At 29.2% G+C, this 14,864-nt stretch overlaps 1 protein-coding gene across 2 annotated transcripts in view; it reads right to left on the bottom strand.

The window, feature by feature from the left end:
• Positions 1 to 830: 830 nt before the first annotated feature.
• Positions 831 to 14,864, bottom strand: part of Dok (docking protein homolog) — a 32,160-nt gene continuing 18,126 nt past the window's right edge. For both annotated transcript variants that reach the window (XM_075366860.1, XM_075366861.1), the window contains exon 4: positions 831 to 4,085. In XM_075366860.1, coding sequence (XP_075222975.1) covers positions 2,785 to 4,085 — 1,301 coding nt within the window. In that variant the 3' untranslated portion in view covers positions 831 to 2,784. The remainder of the gene's footprint in view (positions 4,086 to 14,864) is intronic.

The raw sequence follows: 14,864 nt of genomic DNA, 5'->3' as shown, positions 1-14,864 counted from the left end.
TATGTACCACAATACTCTATAAAAAAATAACACTATGAACATATTTGCACACAATATCCTAAGAACTAAGTATCAAATTAAAAAAAAAGAAGCAAATAACAATAAATAACATTAACATATATAATCTAATGGTCACTGTTTCAGTTTGGTGCAGCAAAATAACTTTTTTTAATGTACATCTAAAAATTATAGTTTACATTGAGTTATGAGTTTGATGCAATAGCTTGGATCCAAATTTCTAAATAGTGCAGTTATATAATTATTTATATTTTTTTTATTAAGTTTACCTGATCGTTAATACAGTTAGTTATATTCTGTCGTATAAATTATTAAATATAGAAATAAATTTATTTTCAATGTTTGTAATAGCGTATCATTCATTACTACTTTTATAAGTACTGCATAAAACAAACCCAAACAAATTTATTTAGTATAAACAAAATGCAAAATGTTTTGTCAAATAATACAATTTTTTATAACAAATATTTTTATATTTTTTAACAATAACAAGCATAAAATAATTAAAAGAGAATTCACAAATGATAGAAAGATAAAAATGATAATTTATAACTGAATATAAATTGATTAAAATTTAACATCTATATAACTCAATAATCACATAAAATACAAATTATTTAAAATATTTTACATTGTTTCATAATAATGATGGAACCTACAGACTCTTCTAAATAATATCCAAAACCATCATAATAATGGAAATATTAAAAAATAACAGTTAACTCTAACTAAACTTTTTTAATAAGTCACTTAATTTATATACATATATATATATATCAAGAAATTAATAAAACTTGAAACATTCTGGGATAACAAAACTTTATTAAATTTATTAACACATAATGAAAATAAAGACCAAGAAATTAACTAACTGTACGTGAAAAAATCTAATTTTTTTTTCATTTAATCAATTTTATAAACACAATAAAACCATAATCTATATAAATAAAAATGTAAATGTTTATTTGTTCAAAATCTTAAATCTCCGAAAGTTCTTCACCAATTGCTTTGAAATTTTGACACAATGTTACATTCAAATATGCGCATGTTTTTATATACCTGCTATTTATATACTAAGATGTCACACCTGTGATAGGTAAAAACATGCCTTTATTTAAAAAACAGCGCTATCTGTTGGATGGAAAAGCACAACACATGCTATACTAAATATTTTATGATTCCTTTTCAATGTTTCTGATATGTGTGTCCGCTATAGACTAAAAAACTACTGGACCAATTTACACACGGGGAAAAAGGAAAAAATTGAAAACGGTAAAACGGAAGAAAATAAAAAGAAAGAAGGGGAAAATGGAAAAAGGGGGAAAAGAGGAAGAGGGAAAGGGAGAATGAAACAAGAGAAAAATAAATGGGGGAAGGAAATGGTAAGTGAGGATGAAAAGAGAAAATGGGGGAAATAGAATATGGTAAAAATGAAAAGGGAGAAAGGGTAAAAGGAAAAAGGGAAAGGTTAAATTTTATGAGGTTCCGAAATGTTCATTTTGTTAATGTTTTATCAAACTTTCAATTGTGTTCATTTAATCTGTATGTATACTTAAATCTAGCAATAGAGAAGCATTGCCAGGTCTGCTAGTTTATTAATAAATTTATCAATGAATAAAAAAATACAATAAATTTGTTTTAATAATTTTAAATAAACATATATCATAGTCTTCATTAATTACAAAAATTCTAAAAAAAAAAGCACACACACAACAGCATTTATTTATAAAAATTACATCGACAGTTGATTATTGTAATGGAATTCAGTAATAATGAGAGACTCGGGGTTCTCATGAATTTACATTCAGTAAACGCTCATTAATTCAGAATTCATAATTTGGATAACTTTCTTAACTTGTGTTTTTTGAAAATTGATTTTATTGATTGTAATCAGAAGTACAAAAAGCAACTTACTTTAAAAATCTCATTGAGATGTGATACGAGAACAGACAGATAAGGTCAGAAGAAAAGAAATAACTTAAAAAAATTCAACTGATTTCAGGAATATAAAATTGATACGGCTTCAGTATCATTCAGCTAAAGATATCTCATACCAAAATACAGCATGTACTTTAGCATGTTATATGTGTTAATACATACAACTTTCAGGGAGAGTGGTAATACTGATTCCACAATAATAACAAATTCAAAAAATTCTGTATAATAACTATTTTTCATTCTGATATTTAGGGATATTTAAAAACTTCTTAACATAAGCACGATTCTAATGTTTCAACAAAATTAAAAAGGCTAATCATTTAATTTACATTTAAGGAATCTTATTAATTTGTTTAATGTTATCTATTCCTTATATTATTTTGTATGCTCTTACAATTTTATAACTTCATTAATATAAATTATGAAGCACAATATGAAATTTCTGAAATATCATATTTTACTGCAAAATTGTTTTTATTCATTATTGTATTTCTGATACATACATATAGTAAGAAATTGTTTCACTTAGCTAACACTATACCTAGTTACAGTCCAAGGATATATTTTACAAAATATTCTAAAATTCAAATTTTTACCAATTCGGACTAGATTCCTCTTTTAATTAGTCCAAATTAATAAGAGTTTATTGTAATTAATACTTTACAAATATTTAATACTTTTATCTGTGATGCAAGATAAACAATTTATACATATATATGTATATATTTAAAACAATAAAAATACACCTAAAGTAAATAGTTCAAAAATATAAATAGCAAAAAAAAGCAATAAACAATAAGGCCACATTACAAGCAGTCACAAAAATATTTATACTCTATTTGGTTTACAAATAACAGCATATTCTAATTCATTATGTAAAGTATGTTTTGGTTCAATAGCATTATTAACTGCAGATACGGCTTTTTTTCTTATAATACCATAACCAAGATGAGAATCATCAGCTTTACGAGCAGGTTGTATATCGTCAACCAATTCATTAAATACTGGAGCAGAAGTAACAGTCGCAATAGCATTTATTTGTTTGTATCCAGAACTAGAATTTGACTTTGAAATTGGACCAAAATGTTGTAATTTATCATAATCATTAAAAGTACTCTGAGGCTGAATGAATATTTTCCCACTTTCTTGTTGTCGTCTTAAATCAGTTTCATGATTCTGCATTAAACTAAAAGGTCGTTCGGTATGAGATGTCACATCGACACCCATTGTACGCCATGCTTCACTCCTTACTTCAACATCATCATAAGCCTGACTATCACTATTATCGTCATCATAATCTCCTCCTGTTCTAATAACATTTACATAAGTTGCATCTGAAGCAGGTGGTGTGGGAAGTACTGGTTTAAACAAACTACCGCTTGAAGCAGATGTGTGAGGTAAAGATTTTGAAATTGTTCCAATTGAAGAACTTAAACGTGGTACACTTTTTGTTGATATACTATTTATGGTAGATGTTTGCGATAAGGTTTTTGGCAGTGATCCATTACACAGAAGCTGTGTTTGGGGAGATGTTGGTTTTGTTGATAAAGGTGGAAACTTTCTTGGAGGCTTTTTTGGTTTAGGTTTTAAAATAATTCCATGACTACTTCTCGGTGATGGAATTCTTTCATAAGAATCACAAAGAGCAGACATCATAGGTTTAACAGATGATATGGCACATAATTCAGAATCTAATATAGGAGATGTTGCACTGGTAGGGGATGGTGGAAGAGGACTTCGAGATCTAGCAGTCATACTTAAGGCAGCATTGAACTGATTATCACCACAAACAATTGCTGGTGACGGTGGTATTGTTTCACCGATCAATATTTTTTTCATGTAATTCATTTTTGTAGAAATACAACGGAATATTTCTTGATGATTAGAATGTTCCATATGGAATATACCTTCTCCACTTTCACACTTTCTTCCGGCTTCAAATGTGAACTTACCTGCTGATTTTCCATATCTCCTAATAAATTTGTAAGGCCATGTGTATAGAATAGACTGTTCAGAAGAATCTCTTAATTGTAATGCGGATGGTGTTAATACCAAAGTATAAGGTCCAGGTGTCAATCCACACCTTTCAGATGCCTCTGATGCGACCAATCTCACACTAAATACACCAGCTGAAAAATAAAAGGATAAATAAATTAAATAATACAAAATTAAGGTAAACATCATGTTAATGATTGTTGTTATCAAGATAATTATTACGTTAGGTGCTATATGGTTGTAGGCAACCTTACAAAGTTACTTCTGAAAAAAGTATTTTACTAAGAATAACAAACATCCTACATAAGTCTTACTAAATGAGGATTTTTTGTTGCCTTCTTTACTCAGCCAAATACACTGCAGCATACCAGCATAAGGGCAATCAACAATAACCCCTAAGAAATCAGAAATGACACCGCTATAAAAATCTTGTGTTTAAAAGAACAAAGAACATACAATGTTGTTTACTGTTATTTGTAGACTAATATATAAATAATTTTAATATTTTTATAATTACACACCTACAACTACCCAGCTAATGAATAGTTTATACTTGATTCATAATTTTTTAAATTAGTAGTATAATGTAAAGCAATGTAACTGACACATAAAGATCTGTTACATAAACAGTTATGTTCAGTTAATAAATACTAATATGACATATTGGTTTGTTAAAGAAGAGTAAAAGGTTTAGTAAAAAAAAAGTTAATTACAGATAAATTCTACATCAGTCTGGTGACAATGGAAAAATTAATTGATTTTTTGGAAAGCTTTTGCTGTCAATTATCTAAAAAGCATATTTAATGTTCTTCTAATTTGAATTACATAAAAATACTTGATAAATGTTTTAAAAGTAAGATCAGTTGTATGTTTTACTCTGCTGGAATTTCATATATTAATTTTGTCACATACAGTATTTTTGGAGTAATATCCAATCATTTTGATGGTCAAAAAGTTTTTATTAAAAAGTACAAATACTTTTAATAAATTACACAAAAAAAAATTTATATTGTTGGGTGCTTTAATAATTTTTTTCATACATTAGGCTTAACACAAATGCAACTTCAGTAAAATAACCATAAATTAGTACATTTGAATATTTAGTTTAGTGATATTAAATAAAAATGTGTATCTGTATACACTCTAACAAAGAAACTTTCTTAAAACAACTTCTAGTTCTCCTAGATTTTGTGTAACAGGTCATAATATCAGGATTAACTGATGAGGTCAGACCAATCTTTAGGATTAACTTGTACATATAAATAATAATAATAATAAAATTTAAGTAAACATAATTAAGTTGCAGATAATCATAAAATTTTATCTAGTCATAGAACTTTTAGACGATTATTTTAAAACCTTAAATAAATTAACGACAGATGAACAACGATTTTTACAGACTACAATTTTAATTAAATGGTAGCTTCTGTTTGAAATTCGGTGAAAAGATGAAATAAGTTTTGTGGATATGTACGATTGCTGGTTTCTAAAAATCTAATATTGATTTTTCGCTGAAGAAGTTGGCTTTTATTTACAATACTTTCAGTAAACAACATAGTTAAAATCTGCAACAAGATAGATTGTAGAAACAATCTGTAAAATAAATTAAGAATAGTGTATACTATTAACTATTATATACCATACCCAATACTTAAAATTAGCTGTATATAATAAAAAAAAAATTATATAACATCATTTTTATTGATATCAACCAAGCACAACTGAAATAATTATGCTTTATATAAGTATTTAAAACATTAACACATGAATGCCAATGACTTGTTGGATGTCATACTTAACTGCCAAGGAACTGATGATGAATTGAAACTGTCAAATGTCTATGATATTTTTATATTGCTGTTATTCAAACTCAGGCGCCTGGCTTAGGTTACTTATGTTACATCATCACTTCAAAACGTTTTTTCGATGCCACTATTAAAGTAGTCCACGGTTATCTCACCCTAGCAGTGTTTTTCTTATTTTCTGAAAGTGCTCATTTCACCCATGCAAAGTAAGAAAATGTATGAAGGAAGTTTCTTTTATCCAATTGACAGAAAAATCTTAAAATGGTGATCCATATTTTTCAGTTATCAATAACATTTTCTATACAAATAATATTACAAAACTTTTAACGATTTTTAAGAACTTGCTTTATACTTTTTAGTCATACATTAATCAAATTATAATCATACATTGCATGAGTTTAATCAGTAGGTTATTATGGATTTAAAACCCCGCATAGCTGTTTTTCAGATTTTGCAGTTTTTTACACCTGCACCATAGTTTACCCTCCCCCCTGTATGGAGGAATATTTGCAAAAGTAATGGTGGAATATTGTATTGTCACCCGACCTTAGTAACTGTGCAAAATTTCATCAATCAGCAATGTCAGGAAGTATGTTAAATTAGGGATGCAAGGTTTGAGAACACGAAAAAAACTGAAAAAACATTTTGATTTAAAATAAAGCAAGTAAAAAAATTTCCCATATATCTTTAATAATATCCCTGGTTCTTTCATACTACCAACCTTCAATTACTGAAAAGATCTATTCCTCTATCTGACAAAACAGATTCCATTTCATACTCCTGTGCGACATCCATTAGATGACAAGCAAAAGAAAACAAATCAGAATTAGAATATGCTGCTGAGTGGGTTATGACAAAAAAGATATGAAAAGACGCTACTTATTATTAAGAAGTGCGTCTGGAGAGACCTCCACGTTGAGTTTGAAGTGTTTTGCCAGTTTGTTATTAACATTTTTATTTCCTTGTTTTTTTATTTTTTTTAATAATTTCTAAGGGTTTTAGATCTTCTTGCCCTTTCTTGTTCAGAGTACACACGGCATATTGTTTTCTTGGGTTTTGATAGGAATCTTGTTTCTTTATTTTTTAATTTCTCATAGTTTCCAGTTTTCATGGGTTATGTCTAATTCCTCCACATCTTTCTGTACTTCGTATAACCAGTTCGGTCTGCTTTTCTTGTTCCAGAAAAGTTCAATTATCCATCTGATAAGTCTGGTCTCTTCCACTCTGAAAGGAAATTCTCTTCTTTCTAAATTTATTAGTTATCGGGATGATCGTTTTGTAAATCTCTTCGTTTGGAATAATTCTCCAAATCCAGTCTTTTTTAATGTTTTTCCCGATGCATCATCGTAGAATCTGTCTTTCAATCTTTTCCAGTTTGTTGGTAAACCTTGTCTGGTATGGTCCAAATATAGTTTCGCATCCGTAAAGTATTCTGGTTGGATAACTGAGTTATAATGTCTTATTTTTGTGTTTATGGACATGCATTTTTTGTTATAGATGTTTTGTGTTTTTACTGTGGCTTTGATGAGTTTATTTATTCTTTCATTCCAATTTGGATTTTCTTGGAGGTTGTGTGTGATGTTTCCCACCAAATATTTAAAGTTTTCTACTAGTTCTATGTCATTATTGTTTATTTTTACTTTGCTTATGCATAGTGGGTCTCTCACCATAATTTTGGTTTTTTCGTATGAAATTTTTAGACCAATTTTTCCTGCAATCTCTTCCAGTGTTGACAGTCGGTATCTGTCCTCTTCTATATTTTGGGCTAGTAGGGCTAAATCGCCCGCAAAGCCTAGGCAATTTACTGAGATATCTTTTCCTATTTTAATGTTATCTTTATTTAATTTTTTCCAATCCCGTATTATAAATTCAAGGGCACAGTTGAATAAAAGCAGTGACAGTCCATCTCGTTGTCTCAGTCCTGTTTTGATGTCAAATGGATCAGATATTTCTCCCCTGAATTGAACATTGGATTTGGTATCCGTGTTATATATATTTTTTCCTTGTTTTATATATATATAAAATAAATATATATATGTATGTTATTTTAAAATTTTATTTCAGTTTACAGTCATAAAAAAATTATTACCAAATGAAAAGTGAACAAATTATATATAGTATGTGTGTTGTGTGCACAGATACACATCTATACATAATATTTAGTTTAATAAGCAATAGATTTAGAAAATTATATTTAACATAAAAATATAAGATTTTATTTAATTTTGTATTTTTATTAGTATAAATCTGTAATATTTACAATCAATCTTTATTTAGCAAATTATCCTAATTACTATTCCATAAGTCAAAAAGTGAAGATAAGTTCAGTATTAATTAATTTTTTTTTTATTTTGCCTATTTTAATATTTTTTTATAAAAATTTTGCTTCATGTAAAACAAAAAAAAACACTATCTCTCTAAAATCTTTGGAAAAAAAAGCAGTTCATCATGAAAGATGAAGCATTAACAAGTCGTGTCTTCATAAGGATGGGTGACATGTTAACAAGTCATACAGTTTTTTATGAACATAAGGATCAGGAGGGTAGTGAGAATGTGTGTTTTCTTGTGTCATGTTTACAGATATTACTGTAAATTTACATGAGTTTCCATTGAATAATGTAGTGTGATCTTTCAATTGCTAATGTGATTTAAGCTTATAGCATTTTAATTCACATAAAAAATAAATTAACAATACATTTTATGCTTAAAGCTTAGTAACCTATTTATACAAAAAACCTTAATTTTAAAATACAATAAATAAAATGCTTCCTGAAGGTCTTTTCACATTTGTTGTTAGTGATTTTTCCTACAAAAAGAAGCTGTGCAATAGTTTTTCAGAGTTCTGAAAATATTTTGTTGTAGTGTATTTTCATAAATTTAGAAAGTTAATTTTTATATACAGGTGATAATCTCTTGGGATATGATTCTATAGCCAAAAATAAGAAAAAACGTTCTGAAAAACAAAGGTCAGAAAACGGTTCATTAGAAAGTTTTGGGTTGTGAAACATTTAGCTTTCTGCTCCCTCTGTGAAATTAAACCATACTAAAATTCTTGTGATACATATCGAGGTGTAAATTTGGTGCTTCTTATAGTTTTTGATCAAAGAAATTGAATAAAAATGGTCCAAGACCCCTAGCACACTTAGGTTTTAAAAAAATCAGGGTAAAATATGAAAAAGTTTTATCAGAAAATACACTGTTTTTTTGGTTTGGAATAAAATAACTTTGTTAATTTACCAATAAACAATAAAAAATTCTAGTTAACATAGAGAATTTAATTCTGAGAAAATTTATGTAAATAAGGTCTATTAAAATTAAATTATTTAAATTAACAAAGTTATTTTATTCCATTCTTCTGAAAACCCTAAGTGAGATAGAGGTCTGAGACCACTTTTATTCAATTTCTTAGATTAGAAACCATAAGAAAGCACCAAATTTACCCCTCGATTTGTATCCCAAAAATTTTTGTACAGTTTAATTTCAGAGTAGAAAGCAGGGCTAAATGTATTTAGCAGGGCTAAATGGGCTAAAAAGCCCATTCCATAAGAAAATATGATGATCTGAAAAACTTACTAACAAACCAATTTCTAACCTATGTTTACATGAACTCTTTTCTTCTTTTTGGCTATAGAATCATTTCCTGACAGATTGTCAAGCAATTTAAAATCCCCCTGAACATATATATTTAAATATTGAAAATTACTTGAAAACCTAACCACCAAAATATAAAAACAGATAAAAAAACTCAACAAACCAACACCAAAATTGATACTGATGAATCGAATTGATGTGGGATCCTACAATAACTAGTATGCAGTTCTATAATAACATCAATAAAAACTAAATACTTAGAAAAAACTTAAATTATCACCATTATGACCCTAAAAATTTGTTATGATTAATAACTACAAAGCCTTTACTGGAATGACTTAAAATTCAGAATATCATATTCCCTAAGGAATTAAAACTTAATTTCCTCAATGTCATCATAAAAACATTATTACATCAATTTATTCCATAAGAAAATATGATGGTCTGAAAATTTACATCATTTCAATAATGGCATTGTAGTTGTGTGTTCATCATAACAAATTTTTATAATAGTGATAACTTTAAATTTTTATTTTTGATTGATGCGACTATAAAATTATATACAATCTGATGATGGCAAGATCCTATGAAATCGATTTTGGTATTAGTTTGTTTTTCTGTTACTTGTGTTTTGATGTTAGGTTTTAAATTAATTAATTAATAACAATAATATGATTTAAAAAATTATATTTTATTATTATTATCTTTTATGATTGCATAGGATCACTTTAGTCAGTCCATTATCCAAGTCTCTTTGATGGGACTGTTTGGGTCTCTTGCAGTCCTCACAGTACTTTTTCATACATTCTGATCTTTGTGCCCCATCTATTATTGTAAATTTCATGTTGTGAGTTTTATTCTTGTGAATGTGAAGCAAGTGTTTTTTGTTCTTGATTTCCTAGTTAAATTTTATCTTTGTGGTGTTTTCTGGTGAAGACCAATTTCCATCAGATCTTATCTTATTTCTCTGACCAATCTGCATCCTGTCTTTGTATTTTTCAAGTCAAGCTTGTACTGTACTAGCTGTTTCAGAAGTCTTGAATCTTGCATCCTCATGATATGGCCAAAAAATACTAGTCTCCTCTTACACACTGTATCACTGACGAGTGCTAACTCATTGTAAACAACTTCGTTGGGCGCAATCCACCACTGTCCTTCTTTCTAGTACTTTTTATTGATGCAGGTTCTTCCAATTCCTCTTTCAATTTTGTGGAGTCTATCTGTCTTTGCTTGTTTGTTCAGATGAAAGAATGTTTCTGTTGCATAAGTGGCTTCTAGCTTTGTAACTGTGTTGTAGTGTCTTATTTTGCATTTATTGATAGGCATTTTTTATTGTAGGTGTACCACATTAATTTTTGAGCTTTAGCTAGTTTGTTTCTTCTTATTTGGATTGAGCTTTTTCACAGTTGGGTTGTTTGGTATTATTTCTCTTTGGGGTATTTAAATGGAGTTACTATTTTGATTTTAATACAGTTTATGTTTAGTTCTTTTAATCATGTTGATTTTTGGGGGATAATTTCTATCTTTTCAAATGATATTTTGAGGCCAATTTTATTTGCAATGTTTTGAAGTTCTAATATCTATGATTTAGCGTCATCGATGTCACTTAGCTAGCAGTACAAAGTCATCGGCGAAACCAAGATGTTTGTTTTGATTTTTTGGCCTATTTTTACTTTTGGGGACATTTTTTGAGCCATTCCCTCATTACCATTTCTAGAGCACAGTCGAAAAATAATAGTGGTGAGAGCCCATCGCCTTGGTACAGTCCTATTTTGATCTCAAATGGTTCTGAGAGCTCGCCTCTGAATTTTACCTTGACTTAGTATGTTTGTGAGATCAGTTTTATCATGTTTATTAATTTGGTATGTAATCCAAGGTGTCTTAAAATTTTTAGCAAGAATTCTCTGTGGATGCAGTTCATAAGCTTTCTTGAAATCTACAACTGTTATCCCATGACTCTGTTTCTTTTCCTTTTGTAATCATTATTAACTTGAGACACATGATCTGGTCTAGACAGCTTCTCCAGGATCTGACACCTCCCTGGAATTCTCCTATCTTTTTTGAGTTGTGAACCAATCCAGTTGAGGATGATTCTTGAAAGAATTTTGTATGTTGTATCTAGGAGTGAGATTCCCCTGTAATTGTTGGGGGTCTGTTTTGTCTCATTTTTTTGTGTAGTGGATGGATGAAGGCTGTTGTCCAGTGTTCTGGTAGTTCTTCTTTGATCCAGATGTTGACAATCTGTTGATGAAGGGTCATTTTTGCTGATCTCCTGCATGTTTCCAGATTTCTAGGAAAGTCTGATCTCCTTCTGCTGGTTTGTAATTCTTCCTCTCACCCAGTGCTTGGTAGACTTCTTTATTGTGAGAGGGCTGATGTTTTCTGGTGTTATTGGGGTGTTGGAGTAGAAGTTTAGGAGTTTTGTTGGTTCTTTGCAATTTAAGTTTGTTCAAATATTTAGCTAGGATTTCAGCATTGTCTTTATTGTTATGGACCAGTTTACAGTTTTGTTCTGTTCCACTACTGAAGTTTTTTACAGGATTTTAGTGGGGCTAATTCTTCTGTGATTTGTTTAAGTTTGTTAACTAGATCTTCGAGTTTACTGGTGATTGTTATTTTTTTGGTTGCTTTTTGATAATTTTCATTATATTTTATGTATAGATCAATAACCTAATTTTTATGGCCTGTATTTACTGACTACTGAAATCCTGCCTCAAATACAAGTTGGTACTTGTCTTTTTACATAGTTTTACTTTTTTATTTTTGATAGTTATGGTCAAATGCACTTTATAATTCTTATCAAAATTTCCTTGCTATTAGGCAGTATGATGAATGTGTAAATGCCACATAGTTACAAGCAAGATCCCACCTCCATTCCTAGCATCACTAATCATTTCCAGTTTGTTTTTCAGTGGCTGCAAGCAATGCTTTATAAATCAAGAATCAAGTGGTACAAATCTTTTAATGCTCACATTTGTAATCTTGTCAATGAATGAATTGCCAGATTTAAAAAAACAGAAAATAACTTTGATCATTTTGTAACATTTGTTTATTGCATCTACACAGAAATTACAACTGAAGAGTTCTTGCAATGTGATTTTTTTATGTCAACTGAATAACTCTGCTGAACATAAAATTTGAAACTGAAAAGGAAGTAGGCGTTACATATAGTATTTTATGTGCTGAATCTGAATATGTATCCTGAAACAACCAATCAAGTAACGTTCTTAAGTAACAACCCCTTAAATTTATTTGTTCCATCATTCATGGAATAAACAATACAAATAAGTTAGTATGACTATGTTTGCTTATTCACATCTGATTTATACTGTGATGCATGCTGTAGACCTAAATTTGATACAAAACAGTCAAATGATGTCATTTCATGTCAAGCCAGACATGTATAGACATGTTAATGAGTCAGGTTATAAGTAATTCAACGTGATGAAATTTTTTTCAGTATGAGTTCAGGTCTTGGTATGTCTCTCTGTGTTCTTTAGTTGTGGTAGAAATTTTATTACATACATATTATAAAGATTGTTTCATAAGTGATGTCATAAATTTAGTGAAAGATTTTTACAACAGAATTTTTGGTATTATTTTATAGAACATTAAGATTTGCTAGGTTGTGTGTGTGTTTTACACTGTAATGCACTCCATGGTGAAACGATTTTATGAAGTATTTTAAGTAATTAAGTATTTATAAATTAAAACTTAATTATTTTTATAATTAAGTAAATATTTTTGTAATATTTCATTTTAATTTCATTCATTAAAACGTTTTGAATTTTACAATGAATAAAAATCGGGCTTGTAAAAATTCTCCAAATATTTTTTTTGTTATATTTGTGGAGAATGCACCAAGAAAAGTCAATAAAAACCAGTATCAAATTTGCTGAAAACTGCTTACATATAATATTTTGACTGTCCCTTGGGAAATCTTGGTCTTTACCAAGATAAATCCTGAGCTCCACATGTAGCATGCATCAAGTGCTATGTTAAACTAACCGAGTGGTTAAAAGGAATTATTTTTTTGTAAGAGTATTTGCCTTTTGGCGTACTATGATTTGGTGAGTCTACTATCCACTATGATGACTGCTATTTTTGCTTAACAAATGTTACCAATTTCAATTCAAACAATAAAAGCAGTATCGCATACCCAAATGTTAGTTCAGCTATGAAACATTCAATGTACTTCATAGTGTTGATTTATGAATTCCAACTTTTTGGAAAGAAATTTCTGATTCTCCATAAGGCTCAACCAATGAATCCTCAACCTCAATAGACATTAATTACATTTCAGAAGAATCAAATACTGAACCTTACCTCATCACATAAGCAGAACTAAGCGACCTAATTTGTGACTTGTATGTGTCGAAACAACATGCAGAACTCTTAGATTCACGTTCTTAAAGAATGGAATTTATTAAACATGGATACCAAAATGTCAGTAAATAGAAATAGAAACAAAAATTTACTGAAATACTTTAGAAGAGATACTTTAGTTTAATACTTTAGTTTAATCTGTTCCTGCCATGTTGTTAGGAAGAGGGCTAACGTCTGAACTGGACATTGAATATGTTATTCATGATTGGCATTTATTTATAAACTCATCAAAAAGAAACTTAAAGGCAGTGTTGTTGCACAACTTGTATAAGTTTTCTTCTATACTGATGTAGGAATGAAATAAACATATGAAAGTAGGTCAAAAATTTTAAAAGTTGTAAGTATGTTGAACACTCATGGCGAATCATTGCTGACCTGAAAGCGATAGGGCTTTTTCTTGATCTCCATAGTGGCTTTACAAAATTCTTGTTTTGTGGGATAGTCGGGCTACAGATAAACACTACACAGTTAAAAACTGGCCAAAAAGAAATCGGTTTACCTTAGGAAAGAAAAGAAAATGTCAATATTCCCCCCTGTTGAAGAAGATCGTATTATTTTACCACGTCTACACATAAAACTAGTCCTGATGAATAAGTTTGTAAAAGCATTAGATAAAGATGGAGACGGCTTTAAATATTTAGATGAGGTTTTTCACAATTAAGTGAAGCCAAATTAAAAGAGGGAATAAATATTCACTGGGCCACAAATAAGAAAATTAATTTGTGAAAATATATTAGACAACAAACTGAATCCTAAAGAACTAGCAGCATGGAAGTCATTCAAAGATGTCATTACAGGTTTTCCTGGAAACAAAAAAGCTGAAAACCATGATCGATATATAAATGAACTACAAAAATTTAGACTGCAGAATGTCATTGAAAATTCATTTTTTCCATTCTCATTTGAACTTTTTCCGTTTAAACTTGGGCGATATCAGTGACAAACAAAGAGAAAGGTTCCACCAAGATATATTACAGATGGAACAATGTTATCAAGGCAGATGGAATAAACCTATGAAGAATGACTCCTGCTGGAAGATAAAAAGAGAAGACTTCACTGAACACAAAAGGAAAATGAGAAAAAAGAAATTTAAACGTAAGTATCTGGAAAATAAAGGTAGGAATTTTATTT

The sequence above is a fragment of the Lycorma delicatula genome, chromosome 5, assembly GCF_047948215.1.
Source record: "Lycorma delicatula isolate Av1 chromosome 5, ASM4794821v1, whole genome shotgun sequence".
NCBI classification, from domain to species: Eukaryota; Metazoa; Arthropoda; class Insecta; order Hemiptera; family Fulgoridae; genus Lycorma; species Lycorma delicatula.
Note: the sequence above shows the minus strand (reverse complement) of the source record. Positions and strands in the feature narration are given on the sequence as shown.